The 18,987-nt window shown below is 39.5% G+C and overlaps 1 protein-coding gene and 1 pseudogene across 1 annotated transcript in view; both read right to left on the bottom strand.

The window, feature by feature from the left end:
* The window catches only part of GABRG3 (gamma-aminobutyric acid type A receptor subunit gamma3), a 596,312-nt gene that overhangs the window by 236,591 nt on the left and 340,734 nt on the right, over nucleotides 1-18,987 (bottom strand). The window contains exons 4-5 of the mRNA XM_023652068.2: nucleotides 16,674-16,894; nucleotides 14,550-14,632 (exon numbers count right to left, since the gene is read on the bottom strand). Coding sequence (XP_023507836.1) covers nucleotides 14,550-14,632; nucleotides 16,674-16,894 — 304 coding nt within the window. The remainder of the gene's footprint in view (nucleotides 1-14,549; nucleotides 14,633-16,673; nucleotides 16,895-18,987) is intronic.
* Nucleotides 2,448-8,924, bottom strand: LOC102149059 (glia-derived nexin-like; annotated as a pseudogene).

The raw sequence follows: 18,987 nt of genomic DNA, 5'->3' as shown, positions 1-18,987 counted from the left end.
CTGGAACCATCCCCATACTCTTGCTGAGATGTGCTTTAACCTCTGAGTAGAGTGAGGAACAATGTGAAGCTTCCTAAGAACCCAGACAACAGGCCAGAGGCATGTGAGTCAGAAACATTTCTCTGTGACCAGGTCCTCTCTAGTTCAGTCAGAACCCTCTGAATCAGGATCCAGGAGGCAAGCTTTCCCCTTCTCCTTGGTTCATTCAATGGAACAAATGCAAAGCACAGGGAAGAGAAACTCCAAGATTTCCTAGTGTCGTTTAATAAGCTGTTTACAAATGATGTCCACAATGCTTTGATGAAGATTGAGGCAGGTTCTCCCCTTAAAGATGCATCCTCTCTTTAGTAATCTCTTGAGAATTGGCATTTCCAAGTTTCTTTTCCATCTGGAAGGTTTGGGGGAAGAGAAGCAGTAGCTCTGTCCTGTTCTGTATGTAGGTCCATGCTTTAATTTAATTGTTCATCTAGGAGGCAGTGGTCAGAGAATAGATGGAAGTGATGGAGAAAACATTTCTAGAATGCCCTATAAGGGGTAATTTGGCTTGACATTGGCTCTCTTTAGTTAATAACTGCCAAGATAAAGGCTGGTGTGGTAGAGAAAATGTTGGACTTGGAGAAGCAAGAGCTGAGTTCACATTGTCTACCATGCACTAGTTGTGTGACCTTGCACTGGTGTTTGCATTCTTCCTCTAAGACTCAGTTTTCTCATCTGTAAAAGGGGGATGGTAGGTGGGAATAAGGGTCAGAATGTGTTTCTCTGCACATTGACAGGAACACACACACAGACAAGGGACCCTCAGTGGTCTCTGGCCCCCGCTGGTGCTGGGTGTGGTCTCAGTCCAGAGGGAGAACCAGTGGGCCCTTGGGACTGCTGTAACTTTGCAGAGGCAGGACTCAGATGTGCTGACACTGAGATTTACTAACTGGCACTTATTCCTCTTCCAAATTAATTATCCTAGAAGAATGGAGCATTGCCTTTTAAAATTCTGAAAATGAGCCAACATTCTCAGACACCTTTGACATCACTGTAACAGCACTGATATTTCCCTAATAATTTCTCCAGTTCCAGGCAGTTACAGCTGGCACAGGTGTCAAAGATAAAGAGCACCATGTGGGTTTTTCTTTTCCACCTTCAGTGGTTTACTTGGGCGGAGAGCTAGGCTGCAGCAAAGTACATCTAATATATTATGGGCTGAGCATCTCTTTTCACTCCAACTGTCCTCCTCCAACAACAGTAAAAATGATAGTGATAACAATAATCAAAAGCACAGACCCAAAAGCCATCCTTCTTGGTGCAAACCAGTTGTCCTTGCTTCCTGGAGTGATGTGGGCAGATGACCTCACCACTACACTCTGGGGTCCCCAGCTGTGAAAGACGTTGAGAAAAACCGGGCCTTCCAAGGTCGTCATAAAAATCAAATGGGTTGGGGCTGGCCCCGTGGCTGAGTGGTTAAGTTCGCGCACTCTGCTGCAGGCGGCCCAGTGTTTCGTTGGTTCGAATCCTGGGCGCGGACATGGCACTGCTCATCAAGCCACGCTGAGGCAGCGTCCCACATGCCACAACTGGGGGGACCCACAACGAAGAATATACAACTATGTACTGGGGGGCCTTGGGGAGAAAAAGGAAAAAAATAAAAATCTTTAAAAAAAAAAAATCAAGTGGGTTGATGATTGCAAGTGCTCAGGAAGGTGCCACGTACTAAATACCTCTATGTAACCGTTAGAAGGAAGCTGAGGATTTCCAGATTCTGGCACTGAGCCCTGTGCTTAACATTAAACCCCAGCTCTCTGCCACCACACAAATACACCTCCAGCCTGTGAGTAGGTCTGAGCAGGGAGGGGGCTGTCTGAGGGCCTCCCGGCCACTCAGCATAGTTCACACTTTATTTTTAAAGTTTCAAAAAGTTTTTAAACTTTATTTTAGTGAATGTATGTGTTATATAAAACAACAACAAAAACACACAAAAAGGCTAGAGATTTCACTATTTCTACTCCCCAATATAGTGTTTACTATCAAGACTTTGGATGGGAGAAAATAATCAAAAAGGCAAATAACACTTTTTTCCATAAAAAATGAAAGTGATCATTAAATGCCCCCCCCCCCACACACACACATCACACTGATTCAATTTCTTCTGGAAAACCACTCAGAAAAACAAAACAAAACAAAACAAAAAGCCTACACTGGACAGTAAATACTCAAGTGGATTGTTAGCCTAGGTAACATTTGGTAGTTTAAAGAATCATTTAGGCATTTTGAAGTCTTCCTCTTCATTTCTTAGTATGGTGTTCCAGCCATCCTGCCCTTCTTTCTCTCCAAACAAATCCCAGAGCAGATATGCTTCTATCACTGAGTCTCTGTTTCTAAGAACTAGTTTTCAAAAAGAAAATACTGCATAAAAATATGTAACAGAACTATGAAAAGGTAGGGAAGGAGTCTTTCCTTCATGGCCAATCTGTCTTTGCTTTGCATGGTTTCTTTTGTAGATTCTTCAGAGTTTGTCTGCCCCTGAGTAAGACAGCACTTGTGGGATTATGTAGGATGAAAGATAAAAAAGTTCTGTCTTCTATAAACCAAGGCGATGCTCTTGTGATTAGATTCCTAGTTGTTGCTGCTGAAGCTTTGGTTCTGTCTACATTGACTTCAACCTTTGCTTTCTGCAAGACATGAGAAACATGAAGGTTTTCTGACCTTGTTATCTTTGCAAAATTTGCCTTTGATAGATTAAGTATCTCAGTAACACCAAGAACTTTCAGCGGCTCCTTCAAATCAGTTTGTTCTATGGCTGTGAACTTGGGCAGGATCAGCTGTGTGCTCTTGGTGCCATGGTGCTCACGTCAGTGGTCTATGGTTTGCATGCTGATGTGGCGGGTGATGGCCGACAGTGGAGTGGAGGTGGGTAGCAGAATCAGCATACTGATATTTTCCCCACGGTAGGGCATTCAATGAAGTTGTACCATAAATCATCAGGGGTGCTTGCTGCCCCCCACCAGAACATGCAGAGCTGAACTAGCATCAGCACTGATAGGATTTTCTATCAGCTGTCAAAAACGTATATTTCTTTGTGTTCTCAGGTTGAAACTTTGATTTCTCTAAACCTTTAAAATGCACTGCACTGACAAGGACCAGTCCAGTGAACACACCATTGATAAGATCCAGGGAAAGGAGATTGTTAATCAAATCCCTGTTTCATTTTTAACATAGTCAAAGAGCCTGTGTGTGCAAGCAATCCTTATCCAGAAGTATGTACATTGTTGGTTCCTCTAAGTGGGTGAGGTTAAGCCCAGTATGAAAGGCCAAGGGCTAGTGAGGGTTTGGCTGTTTTCTCTTCCCTAGGAGATCTTCCCTATGCAAAGTGTGTTTACCATTCCTTGGGGAATCCAAGAGCAAAAGAGAAACTGTGGAAATAGTCCCCACACCTGCTCCTGCCACCCCATTCTCATTGACATCTGCATCCTTAGCTAAATCAACTAAAAATTTATAAAGGGTGTGTTTCTAGTCCCTTCCATCATTTTGTAACTTGCTTCCAATTCCACCTTGTAGAATAGGGGGAGGAAGATTTGGAGGAATTTCAAGAGGTGAAGAAAGTTTCCTGATGTACTATAGTGAATAAAGAGGCAGCTGGGACTCCAGTCAGGAAGCCTTTCTTCATGGCCTCAGTTTCCCCATGCAGACTACCCCTCCCAACACTCTCTGCAGCAGCAGGGTTATTCACAGTAGTGACAATCAAATGACTCCTTTTTGATCATTAAATGCACATTCTTTCATTTAATTTAATCTTCATAGTGACAGATGAGGTGGGTATTATTATCCTCATTTCATGGATGAGAAAACTAAGGCTCAGAGAGGTTCAACAATATGCAAACACCTACACAGTGATAAAGTTGTGGTAGCAGGATGAGATCCCACTCCTGTTTCACTCCAGACCCTCTGACACTTCTTCTTGCTTGTTTTTAGTTTTCAGGCTTGTTTTCATTCCCTCCAGTGCAAGAGTTGCAAATCACACCCTTATCCTTGTGACCCAGCCTTCAACACAAGCACATCCACAAGTCCACTTGCTGCATAGCCTCTCAATGGCAAGAGTAGGGGTCTTGCTATTATGTGATAAGAGATGAGAGATGCCAAAAAAATTGCCTTCTCCAGCACCTCCTGATATTCCTGCCACTGCACTGACCTACCTCCCCCACTTGCTGTTGGATGTTTGAGAAAGGGGCATGATACCTGCAGAGATCCACCATGACAGAGCACCCAGGGTCACCTAGCTAAAGTGAGACTACATCAAACAAAAGGTTTCTGCACAGCAAAGAAAGAAATCAACAAAATTAAAAGACAATCTACAGAATGGGAGAAAATATTTGCAAACTATATATCTGATAAGAGATTAATATCCAAAATACATAAAGAACTCATACAACTCAATAGCAAAAAACCAAATAATTAATTATTAATAATTAATAAAGGATTAATAAATGGTCAAAGGATCTGAATAGACAATTTTCCAAAAAAGACATACAGATGGCCAACAGGTATTCAACATCACTGATTATCAGGGAAATGCAAATCAAAACCACAATGAGATATCACCTCATACCTTTTTGAATGGCTATCATCAAAAAGGCAAGAGATGATAACAAGTGTTGGCGAGGATATGCAGAAAAGGGAAGCACTACTGCTGGGATTGCGAATTGGTACAGCCACTATGGAAAACAGTATGGAGGTTCTTTAAAAAATTAAAAATAAAACTACTATATGATCCTGCCCTTTCACTTCTGGGTATGTATCCAAAGGAAACAAAATAACATCTCAAAAAGATATTTGCACCCCCACATCCATTGCAGCATTATTCATAATAGCCAAGACATGAAAACTATCTAAATGCCCATTAATGGATGAATGTATAAAAAAGATGTGGTATATATATATATATACATATATACAATGGAATATTATACAGTCTTAAAAAAGGGGAAATCCTGCCATTTGAAACAACACAGATGAACCCTGAAGACATCATGCTAAGTGAAATAAGCCTATCGCAGGGAGACAAATACTGCATGATCTCACTTACATGTGGAATCTGAAATAGTCAAACACAAAGCAGAGAGTACAACTGTGGCTGCCAGGGTCTGGAGGCAGGGAGGATAGGGAGGTGATGGTCAAAGGGTACAAAGTTTCAGTTATACAAGATAAATAAGTTCTGGAGATCCACTATACAGCATAGTGACTGTAGCTAACAATACCGTACTGTATATTCAAAACTTGCTAAGAAGGTAGATTGTACACTGTGTTGTTACTACAACAGAAAAATAATAATAATAACAAAGGAAGCAAGAGGGAACTTTGGGAGGTGATGGATGTGTTTATGGCCTTGATGGTGATGATGGTTTCATGGGTGTATACTTATCCCCAAACTCATTCCCCAATGTGTGCATGTCTACAGTAATGGTAAGTCAGGGACAGGGCAGAGCTGAAGAGGCCAGAAATCTAGGAATATGTGGGAAGACAACTTAGCCAGCAGATGAGGTGTGAACACCTTGAAGAGTGTGGAACAGGCAAAGAGAGGAGTGCAAAGTCCACCTCATCCACTGCACTGGTCTGCCTGGTGTGGTCCCTGATGGGAAACATGATTCCCATGCAACCAACTCGATTTTCACTCAAAGGTCTCAGCTGCTAGATTCTACTGTGTCTCCCAGACATGCCAGAAGCTCCCTCCAGCTGCATTCAAAGCAGATGGATTCAAGCAGATGCTGGAGCACCTAGGACCTTATTGTCCACATCTCTGGTAGGTTGGGAGGGTGGGAAATTCCCTGCCTGTATTAGTCAGGGTTCTCCAGAGAAGTAGAGCCAATAGAAGAGATATATATAGAGAGATGATAGGAATAGAGACAGAGATAGAGAGAAAGATAGAGAGATGGAGATACAAGAGATTTATTACAGGAGTTGCTTCATGCAATTATGGAGGCTGAGAAGTCCCATGATCTGATATCTGCAAGCTGGAAACCCAGGAAAGCTAGAGGTGTAATTCAGTCCAAGTTCAAAGGCCCAAGAATTGGGAGGGCCATATTGAAAGTCCTGGTCCAAGTCCGAAGGCCTGAGACCCAGGAGCACCAACATCTGAGGGCAGGAGAACACAGATGCCCCAGCTGACGCAAAGAGAGAAAATTCTTCTTTCCTTCACCTTTTTCTTGTTGGGGTGGGCCCTGAATGGTTTCCATGATGCCTGTCTGCATTGATGAGGGTGATCTTCTTTACTCAGTCTACTGATTCAAATGCTAATCTCTTTTGGAGACAGTCTCACAGACACACTCAGAAATAATGTTTTACTGGCTATCAGGGGCATCCTTAGCCCAGTCACGTTGACACATAAAAATTACCATTGCACTCCCCTTGGATGACAGGCTTCCTTTTGTAAGTCTTACACCTGAGCATTGGGTTCAGAGGACACAGGGCCACTGCTGGCATTTCACAGCATCTGCTATTTGGTGATTAACTCCTCCAACAGAGAGAAAAGGACTTTCAAGGAGCTGTGTGATTCCTTTCCTGCCAAAGCAAAAGGCATGGGAGAGAGGATCTGCCTGGCAGGATGCTCCACCTGGCAAAAGGCCCGCTTCATTAATGCACTTGGGCAGCAGGCCAGGAATAGGCAATTTTGACTCAGCTTATTTTAAGACATGCACCAGTTATGAAGCATCTGGATGAACCAAGAGTACTCAGTTGCCTCTCTAGGTCAACAAGGATTTAGACTGAAATATATATGGCTGTACTCTGCATGCACACACAGAAAGAAAGGAGGTATTAGTGGCTCCTAAAAAAAAAATCTTTCTGGTTTGTTTGTACCTCTGCACGGTCAGATGTTGCTGGAGCCTGATAGTGATGACGCTAAATGCAGCCTTCCAATCCTGTTCAGCCTGCCTCCTGCCTTGAGGGGGCAAAACTCAACTTACCATGAGGCACAGATGGTGCCCTTCCTCTGGGCACTGAGCACCTATCTTGCAGCATGAGCCTCCTGGAATGCCTTGAGAAACTTCTTCCAAGTCCGGATTTGTCAGAGACCCTGTGGCCACGAAGGGATGTGAACACACTGAATTGGTATCCAAATCAAATTCAGTAGCAATGACTCTAACCTCAGAGTCACAGAACTGCTACAGCTGGAGAATTTGATCAGCTTAAGTGGTTTCCATTGCCCTTTGATTTTCTGGCATCTTAGCACGGCAGGAATGTTTTAAAAGGAAGATAGAAAGGATGCTTAGGGGCATCACTGAAGGGTAATGAGCAACAAGCAAAGCTCTTTCCACCATGTTCCTGGTTAACTGCATGTCCACAAGAATTGTGTTAAGTGAATAATATTCTATGGTACCAGTATCAAAAGCAACAACAGGTGATGCTGACATCTATTCACATTCCTGGAGACAGGCAGGGCTCATTCTCAGATGACCTCCTTGAGGGCAGCCTGCAGCTGGCTCTATGATCATGAGCAGCACACACAGGGAGTAGGTATGTGGAGTAGTCTCAGAATCTCCCCAAAGAGAGCGAAAATAGGAAATGAATGACTAGTATTTCTTAGTTTTAAGACTTTTCCGACTATATTTTAGTGCTGAATTTTTGGTGACCACTGTGTCTGATCCCTAGTAGAGATTAGTATCTAATGGTCATTGAAAGTATAATATGTCAATTTTCATGATATTCACAGAGAACACCATCACATTCATACATGGTTGCATTTGAACCTATTTTCTTCCACTCCTTTAGCAAGTATCCCCAACAGTGAATGCATAGACTGGGGCTTAGCAAAGGCATTTGGGTGATTCAGAGCTACTTGAATCATGAGACTTATTTTTCTGAGTGTGAGATTTTAGATTGTGTATACACACATACATGCATATTTGCACAGGGTTTTTGGAATTTCTACGTTATTCAAAACCAATATGTTTGGATTTCAAATCTAGAATTGAGAGAGTAAAGCACATAGACGATGTATCAAAAACTGATGGAAATAAACAGGGAACAAAGTTTGGGGAAAGGGGAATTGAGAACATCACTGATATTTAACAAAACGCACAGTTTTAAAGGAGATGAACAGCTGGTTTGAAGACCTCTGAAAGTGACTAAGACTGCTTTCCAACAACAGTTGGCTATGAGCCGTGGGTAAGCTGCTGAGCACTCGAATTGTGGCTATGCCAAATTGAGATATGCTGTTAGCATAAAATACACACTGAATGTCACAGACAGTATGAAATTAACCCACACTAATTTATTAAAACATCTCCTTAATAATTTTTCATATTGATTACATTTTAAAATGATAATACCTTAGTTTGTGTTAAAATATAGTAATAAAGTTAATTTCACTCATTTCTTCAACTTTTTAAAATGTGAATCCTAGAAAATTTAAATTACACCTGTGGTTTGTATTATATTTATACTGGACAGCACTTCTAAAGGTAGAGTAAAAGAAGAACAAGAAGTGTCAAGTGGAAAATGAAGACTTTTGGAAATGAAGAGACTACAATGCTACTCGAAACATTTGTATGGTTTGAAAGAAAAGTAAAACAGAGGAAGACTACTACAGAGATTGTGCTGCTGTATATGGATTGAAACCAGCTCATGGGCGTGTTTTATCTCACCGGTATAATCTTGATCTTCAAAATGTTTTATTTATATATTCAAGTGTATATTAATTTGTTGTCAACTTATAAAAATACTTGAAGTTTTCATATAAAAATTCAAATCTCCTGCCTCTCTTGAAAAATAAAAATATCTAGCAAAAACTTTCCTGTGTTCCATCAAAGCAGGATATGGTCAGCATTGAGAAGCAGCTGCTTCGCAGATGCTACATGTAGTTTGCCTCAGTCCTCACCATGCCCTGTTGTCTCCTGGAGCCTGAAATTAAATGGTGGCTGCTGTTTACTACCATCAAGCATGCAGTCATGCTTCTTGTTGTATACTTATGAGGAAAAAAAAATACAAACGACAGCAAGAGTCATTCAATGAATGTCTCTGTGACTCTTTTGGTCATTAGAGTTTGCAGAACTAAGAAGCACTAAGAGTAAATCTTATCATTTATGTAAAATAAAAGTTTATGGGAGTTAGTGTGAGCACTAGATAAGGACAAATAGAGACAGAAGACTTTCTGTCATATCAGACTAGAACGGGGAAAACAATACTGAAGGATGATAAAAAATGACTATTTCTCTGGGTCCGAAAGTATCTTTTTGGTTTGTCTTCATAAAAGCAATTTACAAATAATCCATAAACCAGAAATAGAAACCAAAATCCCTCATAATATGATAGGACAAAGGTTCTAGATATTAAAAGAGATGTGGGAAGAGGTATCAGATCTCAACATCAGACAGAAGCAGAGCATATCAGCAGGTGGAAGCTCATGGAAATTGGAGGGGTTGGTTTGAAGGCCATTTTGGTACATGTGAGGTAACCGTTATTGAGTAGATAACCAAATTCTTGGCAAAACAATGGGTTAGTGTACCCTCTTCTTCATAGAAACTTCTCATGAAACTGAATAAAGTTGGAGCACAACAGACATTAGCCACCAGATGTCATTTCTCACCAGGCACACAGCTGTCCTGCCATTGAGGGGCTCACAGTGTGATGGGAGAGCTAGCACACATCCCTCCTCATCAAGTGCCCAGAGAAGAGTATGGAGGATGATACTATGGTGGGGATGAGTAAAAATTTCTCTAGATTCCTGCATTCTGCTCACAGCGACTATGTTTTACTCCTTTCATATGTGTTATCCTACTTCTGGAATATCACTAAACATATAACTAAAAACTGTACCATAAACTATTTTTAGTAGGGTATATGCATTTAAAATGGTATGAGTAAAATCCCTAAATAATAGCTGTGTTTGAACTGATGTATACACAAACTACTGAAGATATCTTTAGTTTATAATTTGAGTGATAAAATGAAAATATGAAAGACATAAGTTAGTGTTGTCTAGACCTATATTTTGAGTGAAAAAGAGGAAAACATCCACAAAAGAAACAATAAGGCATGCACTTTCAAGAGAGAGAGTGGAAAGAGATGAAGTTGGAGAGGGAGGAAGGGTTCTCGTAGGCTATGGTAAAACATTCAAGGTTGATGTTAATCACCAGGGGAAAGAATTTATGAATGATTATAAGCATAGGATTGAAAGACAGATATATAATATATTTTAGTAAGCCAATGACAGGATATATGTATATAATGGACTTGAAAAGATAAGAGTGGGAGCAGGAAATCCTAACAGGTGGAAACAGTAAGCAGTGAACAAGTTCAGGGACATATTTTGGGGGCAGAGTAGCTGGCTTGATCCAGCAGAAGAAGCACTTTCTAGGAGTCATAAGATCCTACAATGGCAGCATCTGTTTCTGTTTCCTCACCTACAAAATGAGTGAGATAGACTAGATGAGGAGTTTTTAAACTCTGGGCTACAGATCATGTAGCTGTCAGATGCAAAATACCATGTGAAAGTGTCAAAGTGTGCAAATGAGTGACCCTAGCTTTGTTCAGACTTTCAAAGTGGTATGTGAGCCCAAAATATATAAGAACCATTGCAGGAGATTATCTATCACTGAGACCTCTAAGCTGGATCTTTTGGCCGAGGATCTCCAGAAATTTCCACATAGTAACTTAGAGGTTTATTTACTTGAATTGAATGAAGAGGCATGGGTTTCTTGATCTGAGATTTTCACCTGATTATTTCACTTGAAGCCTAGATATATTTATTTATGAGAAACTTGGGCTAATTTTGTATGTAAATTGGGAACTATGAAATTACTCATAGTTCTATCTTTAAAAAAGTAAAGTTTTTAATTTAGGATAAGTTTAGATGTACAGAAAAATTGTAAAGATTTTACAGAGAGTTCCCAATACATCACACCCAGTTTCACCCTATTATTTATAGCTTATATTAATATGGTACATTTGTCACAATTAATGAACCAACATATTGATACATTATTATTAACTAGTGTTCATACTTCTTTTTATAGATTTCATCAGTTTTCTCCTAATGCTCTTTTTCTGTTCCAGGATGCTATCCAGGATAACACATTGGCTATGACGGTTTCACAGACATTCCTCATTCTCAATAGCATTGACAGTTATGAGGAGCACTGGTTAGGTTTTTGTAGAATGTACTTCAGTTGGGATTTGTCTGGTGTTTTTCTCATGGCTCCACAGGGGTTATGGATTTTCAGGAGGGAGACCGCAGAGGTAAAGCGCCATCTTCATCACATCATATCAAGAGTACATACTATCAACATGACTTATCACTGTTTATGTTGACCTTGGTCACCTGGCTGAAGTGGTGTTTGCCAGGTTTCTTCACTATAAAGTAGCTCTTTCTTCACCCTTCCTATAATATAATTTTTGGAATGCAGTCACTTGACTGCTCAGCCTTGACTTGAGGGGTGGGGAGTTATGCTCTACCTCTTTAGGGGAGAAATAGCTACATAAATTATTTGAAATTCTTCTGCATCGGAGATTTTCCTTTTCTCTCCATTAATTAAGGCAAAATGATATTCTGTTCTTTGACTATACCACATTTAGTTTATCTATTCATCATTTGGGCTATTTCTACTTTTTCGGTACTATAAATAATGATACTATGTACAGTCATGTAAAAATTATTTCAATTTTCTTGGGTATATATCTAAGAATAGAATTACGGGGTCATATGGCAACTTTATATTTAACTTTTGAGGAATTGTCAAACTCTTTTCCATACCAGCTGCACCATTTTACATTCTCACCAACAATTTATGAGTGTCCTAATTTCTCTACGTCCTTGCCAATAGTTATTATTGCCTGTTTTTTTTTTAAATAGCCATCCTAGTGGGTGTGAAATGGTATTTAATTGTGATTTTGATTTGCATTTCCCTAATGGGCTAAATATGTTGAGAATTTTTCATGCACGTCTTGGCCGTTTGTATATCTTCTTTCAAGAAATGCCCTTTGTCTATTTTTAAAATTGGGTTGTCTTTTTATTGTTGATTTATAAGAATTATTTATACATTCTGGATACTAGACCCTTATGCAAATATGATTTACATTTTCTCCCATTCTAGGTATTGTCTTTCACTCTCTTTTTTCTTTCTATTTTTTTTTTTTGAGGAAGATTAGCCTGAGCTAACATCTGCTGCCAATCCTCCTCTATTTTGCTTAGGAAGACTGGCCCTGAGCTGACATCCATGCCCATCTTCCTCTACTTTATCTGTGGGACACCTACTGCAGCATGGCGTGCCAAGCAATGTCATGTCTGCACTCAGGATCTGAATTGGTGAACCCCAGGCCGCCGAAGCAGAACATGCGAACTTAATCGCTGCACCACCAGGCCCGCCCTGTCTTTCACTCTCTTAATAGTGTCCTTTAAAGTACAAAAGTTTTTCATTTTGATAATGTCCAGTTTATTTTTTTTATTGTTGTTGCTTGTGCTTTTGGTGTAATATCTAAGAAACTATGAACTAACCCAAGGTCACAAAAATGTACACATACCATCTTCAAAATGTTTTATAATTTAGCCCTTGTATATATGTCTTTCATTCATTTTGAGTTAATTTTTGTATATAGTGTGACATAGAAGTGTAACTTCGTTCTTTTGCATATGGATATCTTGTTGTCTCAACACCATTTGTTGAAAAGACTATTCTTTCCAACTGAATTATTTTGGCACACTTGTCAAAGATCAATTGAGTACAAATGTATGGGTTTGTTTTTGGAATTTCAATTTTATTCCATTGATCTATATGTCTATCTTTATAGCAGCACCATACCACCCTGTCTTGTTTATTGTAGCTTAGTAGTACATTTTGAAATCAGAAGTGTGAGCTCATTAAACTTGTTCTTCGTTCAAGACTGTTGTCGCTATTCTGGATTTCTTGAATTTCCATATAAATTTTAGGATTAGCTTGTCAATTTCTGGAAAAAAAGGACAGCTGAGGCTTTGATAGGGATTGCATTGAATCTGTATATCACTTTAGAGTGTGTTGCCATCTTGACCATGTTAAGTTTTTCAGTTCATGAATACAGGATGCCCATCTATTTCTTTAGGTGTTCTTTCATTCCTTTTAACAATGTTTTCGTGGTTTTCAGTGTGCAGATCTTGCACTTCTTTTGCTAAATTCATTCTTAAGTATTATATTCTTTTTGATACTATTGTAATTGCAATTGCTTTGTAAATTCTATTTTTAGATTTTTCATTTCCAGTGTATAGAAATACAAAGGATTTTTGTATATTGATTTTGTATCCTGCAATCTTATTTAAGTCCTTTTAAATTTATTGACTTGTTTCCTGGCCAAACATTGGCTTACTGAAAAGGAAAGTAAGCAAATTACCATGAGACTGAGTAAAATGAAACAAATTCTGCAAATTATTCCCAGAAAGATATCAGAATGTTCAGGAAATTTAATCAAATAGAAGATGACATTGAACATTTGGTGAATAAATAACAGGTTGTCAAAACTGTGTAAGAAATTTTCAAAAAGAAACAACATAGAAATGTCTAATAATGAGAAATAACCAATGAAATTATAAACACAATGCTTGAGTTAACAGCATATCAGACCATTGTAAGGATCAATATAACCACAGTGGGTTCACTGGGAAGACTAATAAACAGTGAAATGCACAAATCACTAGGAAAAAGTATATATGTATATACCAAACTGATTCACAAGGAGCCAGACAATTTGAGCACTTCTCTAACTTTCAAAGTAATTAAATAAACAAAGAACGACAGGCCCAAATGAATCTACAGACAAGTTTACCAGACATTCACAGACATTAGCCGTCTACTTTCTAGGTTTTGAAAATTTAATGGTTTCTTGGCATGTACTAAGTTTATAGAAAACCAATAAAGTTAATTGAATTCTTATGAGTCATACTTGAATAGTGTGGGCAATGCCATGAAAATGAACCTTCATAAATTCTACAGCTATATTTCTATATTGACCTTTACTTAAAAACTTTACTTTATAAATAAGCAAATAAATTTGCTATTTCCTTTTATATATATGAATTTTTACTTAGCATTAGTTGTCTTTAAGAATTTGTAAATGATTACTTGTTGGCTATAATATCAATCATAAGTAAAATATTAGAAGATAAACTATTGTGAAAAATTACATCCTACTATAGCACGAGACAAATATAAGTACATTTAAATAAAAATTTATATCTTTCTATTTAGAAGACAAATCACCTTTAAAAAATATCGCAAATTAATTGTGTATATTTCCAAATAATATGCACAGCTCATTAGCAATGAGAGTCTTTGGCAAGTCGACTGTTCATCAATTTTGGGATCGTTCAGTATTATAAGGAATGGCTGAGTTGCTAACACTTTTATCAAAGCTACCTATTCTGTAACATGAGTCCTATGTAATAAAATCTAGGTGAAAAAACCCAGGTGTCCAATACTAAAAGCGTTCTCTGGTTCTACAGTGATGCTGTAATCAATCACATGACTGTTTGACCATTTAGCAAAAGTCAGCAGAGGCTAGACATCCCTTTACACAGCATTCATACCACTTATGGTACTCACAGCTGGAGAAAATCAGCGGGCAAGAGTGTTCATCCATGGGGAAGTTGTGTAGCTGCAGCTGGCACTCTGCATTTATGGTGAGCCTGTGGGAGAGCCAAGCATCACTCTTGAGGTCAGCCAGTAACAACCCAGCAAAATCTCCAGGCAAGGCCAGGGGGTGCCCATGTTACCACAATGTGGTTGGAGGTAGGGGGAATGACCACTGGCATAGCACATGTAACTCACTCTTGGTGGTGGCACCATTCATTCAGTGGCACCATTTGTAGCTCTTGTGTTGTGTTATTTTGTTTTGCTTTTGACTACCATTAGCAGGGAAAATTTAAAGTTAGTAAAATTCCAAACTATGTCTAGAAATAAAAGCCAAGTTAGAAAGGAGACAAAAATAACTGTTCTTTTATATATCCTTGTTTTCAATCTTTTTGACTGAATTAAATCCTTCCTCCATTTTGAAACTGGTGTATTCGTCTAAATGGGTAAAATGTCAAATCAATCCACTTGGAGGGGGATTTCATATTTGGACAAGTCTCCCATTTTGACCATGTAGGTGGTGGCTGCATCTTTCCAGAGCAGACGGCCCTGGAGTCAGAGTTTCTATAAAGGATCCCAGGACCGGCCATGTCTCTGCTCTGTTTTGTGGAGGCTCACCTTCACTTCAGAGTCTCATTCACATTTCTTTAAGATTGATGAGGAAACAGCTAGTACAAACTCCAACTCTCTAACTGTAACTTGTCAGCAGAATTCCCTGCTGTGGCTTTTCTGTTGTTCTTTCCAGCCTGCCAAAATTATAATTTTCCTGAAACTTTAAAATTCTCTAATCTTCTGCTTATTTTGATGTTAACCTGTGCCTTTATTTATGCTACGAATACTTGTTCACCATATGAGTTACAGATTTCTCTTTTGTGGCCTCAAATCACCTGCAATTAGAAGCTCATGATACTGGATGAGAGAGGAGGGAGGAGGAGCACTCAGGGGCTGGTGATGGAGTTCACTGAGCCGGGAGGATGCAGGGACATAGGTCAGAGGAACTAGAGAAGTCACCTTCCCCAGAGGCACGCTGAATTTGAGATGCCTTTTAGACTTTGAGGAGGCAATATCACACAGGCAGGTGGCTCCAAGAATCTGGAGTCCAGGAAGGAAGTTCTGGGTTGGAAATAGGCACATGGGATTCCTCAGCATAGATATGCCTTTTAAAGTGGTGGGAATGAATGAGCTAAGCCAGCAGGAAAGTGGAAAGTGAGTAAAGTGATGGGAAAGTCTTGTGGCAGTAGGAGCAGAACAAGGAGAGGCAGCATCAGGAGCAGGGCAGGAGGCACAGAAAGGAGCCGCAGTGCTGCAAACCCAGTGAGAGAGAGTGTGCTGGAACGGGGTAGGTGCATCCAGTCCTCCCAAGAGGTCATGGATGATGGAAAGGCCATTCTTCAAGGGTACTGTCCAGATCCTAATGTGAGACAAGCAGAAAAGCTGGCTGAGGCACAGGGCATTGCTATGGTATGTTGCAGCCTTGTGTTCAAGTACACTCAGACCACTCTAGTAGAGATTTTTGGAGAGATTTTTGAGAGACACCAACCCAGGCTCAAACTCTTGTAACACTAGTTCCTACTGGAGTCTTTGGGCAGGTCGGTTCAATGGTTCACTTCTTTGAAACACAGTTTCTTTTACCTTACTGGACTTCTGTGAGTACTGCCCAGACCCCAGGAGGGCTCATTACACAGTAGCTGCCACTTCCATTAGAGATGCTTCGGAGATGCCCTCTGTGCTCTTTTTCCCCTCGTGGTCTCAAATTTGGCTATAATTACATTTGTTAATTAGTATGCCAAGACATCTTTATTTTCCTAGCTGAGTGGACCTGTAGGCTAAATATATAAAAGATAATTTCCACAGACCACTTCCAGCAGAAATGGACTCTGATTAAAGAATGAGTTTACATTCATTGCAGATTGTTTGTATGTCTTTATTTTTACACACGTGGCATAAGGAAGAACTCTTTCAGGTATCATGCAGTAGCATGTCAAACATGAGAAGCAATAGAACTTAGCAAAGAAAATAGGCTTCCATCCCTATGATGATCTAAGTTAAGGACCCCAGATTAGACCATCAGCGATCAAAGATCTACCAGCATCTTACCTTAAGGTGTAAAGGATTTTCCCATCATTCCAAATTCTGAGGAGCTGATTGGGGGTGGTAATCCAGTGAGCCTCTGCAGTTTTAGAATTGCGGAAGATTGTATCTGGAATCCATATTAATCCTACCATGTTGCTATTCAGAGTAAGTATTTTCATTGTGCTGTTGAATCGAAGACGACTGTCTGTCCAGGTCTGAGCAAAAAATATATCAATTTGGTATTCCTGAAACAGAGCAAAAAGAGAGGCAAAGCAATTTTATTAGTGAGTGTTCTGTATGCATCATTTTCTTTGTCAAAACCTTTGTTTTCCTCCATGTGTACATCCTTATCTCTCCACTTCCCTTTCTGTTAGTGCTTAATATAGTACCTGGCTCAACATGGTAAACACTCAACAAATGATAATCAATATTATTAGTCAATAGTGTGATAACATATGTGAAAATGCTCTGTAAACCTTAAATTGCAATAAACACATAAAGTATGATGAGGTGTCAAGAGTTGGCACAATATGATTCAGAGCAGGCATGCAGACTCTGCACTCAAAAGTCTAAGCTTGACAGGTGGCATGACCCATGGCAGCCCCCACTCTCTGATTTGTAAAGTGGGGAAAAGTAGTGCCCACCTCATAAAGGGTCAGAAAGAGGAAAGGAAATGATCAAATGAGAAACTCTTAGTGCCTGACATAGAACAAGTGATCCATAAATATTAGTTTACATAAGAACTGTTATCTTACTCAAGAGTCTTCTCAAACAACACAACCCAAATAAAAAAGAAAAGTAAGAAAAAAGCAGCAACACAGATCTATAGAACTGAGAGCAACCCAAGCCAAAGGCTGATTCCAATAAGAAGGCTGACAGGGTGCAAAATACAGAGGCAAAGCCCCAGCATTGGAAGCCATTCCAGTGTTCACAGCACAGAGCAAGACTTTCTGTGACCATGAGATATTAGGACAGGACTGATACCACCATTACACCTAAAGAAGTCTCAAGACTGGATCACTTTAGAGGCCCTTCCCCTAATAAAAGTTTAAAAGATTATCATCAGGTCCTTAGTAAGGAGGATCTGAAGGCTGACTATTAGAGATTTTTATATTTTTCATAGTTTCCTTTATGTATTATATTATATTATAAATGTATTACTTTTGCAGAGTGTGAATTCAGTAATTATCAACAAATCCTATATTTATCATTTCCATTGAGTTTCCAGTTAAAGAACCATCCTGGGATTGGTCATTCAACTGACCGGACTCTGCCTTTTATTAATTAATCCATTCATTTATCTTCTTTTTGCTGGACTGTGCCAAGTCCTGCAAACAACTGAAGACCCAGTACTGTGCCACTGTGCCAATATAACTCTCTGCCCCTGTGGAGCTTATATTCTAGTCAGGGAAGACCAGCTTAAACAAAGAACTAAGGTGAAAAAACACAGCATGCCTAATTGTCACATATACCAAGTAGAAAAATAAGGTCAGTGTGTTACTTAGGATTCTAGCTAGGAAAAAACAAAAGGGACCCAAGTATTCAACACAGGAAGAATTATTATGTACAGGAAATTTGAGTCTTGCACAAGCATTTGGGCAGTGGGGGGAGCAAATGCCAGAGAGACAGCAGCTGGGGGCAGGTACCATAGGAGCTTCCAGAGCTGTGTGACATCTCAGCATTCAGAATCCCACTTGCTCTGTCTGCCTCAACTGGTCTCTTGGGAGTCATAGCCTCTGCCTCTTTTCCACCTTCCAAAACTTGTGCACATGTCTCCCAGTGACAGACTCTAAACCTAGAGCACAGAGAGTGTCAGAAGTTTGTGTGCATGTGTGTGTTATTCCCTGTCTTATAACCTAGTGCATACTGACAGATATAAAAATGGGTTTCATTCAGTACTGAAACAAGTGAAATAAATCAGACATAAAAAGACAAATACTATATAACCACACTTGTATGTGGAATCTAGAAACAAACTGAACTCACAGATACAGAGAATAAATTGGTGATTGCCAGAGGCAGGGGGTAAAGGTGGGGAAAACTGGGTGAAGGCAGTCAAAAAGTACAAACTTCCAGCTGTCAGATGTCTAAGTCCCGGGGATTTAATACACAGCATGGTGACTATAGTTTACACTGCTGTGTTTGAAAGTTGCTAATAGAGGAGATCTTAAAAGTTCTCATCACAAGAAAAAATACTGGTAACTATGTGAGGTGATGGATGTTAACTAGACTTATTATGGTGATCATTTCACAATATATACATATATCAAATCATCATCATGTTGTACACTTAAGCTAATATAATGTTATATGTCGATTATATCTCAGTAAAAAATAA

Source organism: Equus caballus, chromosome 1 (assembly GCF_041296265.1).
Source record: "Equus caballus isolate H_3958 breed thoroughbred chromosome 1, TB-T2T, whole genome shotgun sequence".
In the NCBI taxonomy this organism is placed as follows: domain Eukaryota; kingdom Metazoa; phylum Chordata; class Mammalia; order Perissodactyla; family Equidae; genus Equus; species Equus caballus.
The sequence above is the reverse complement of the archived record's forward strand: the minus strand, read 5'-3'. Positions and strand labels throughout refer to the sequence as shown.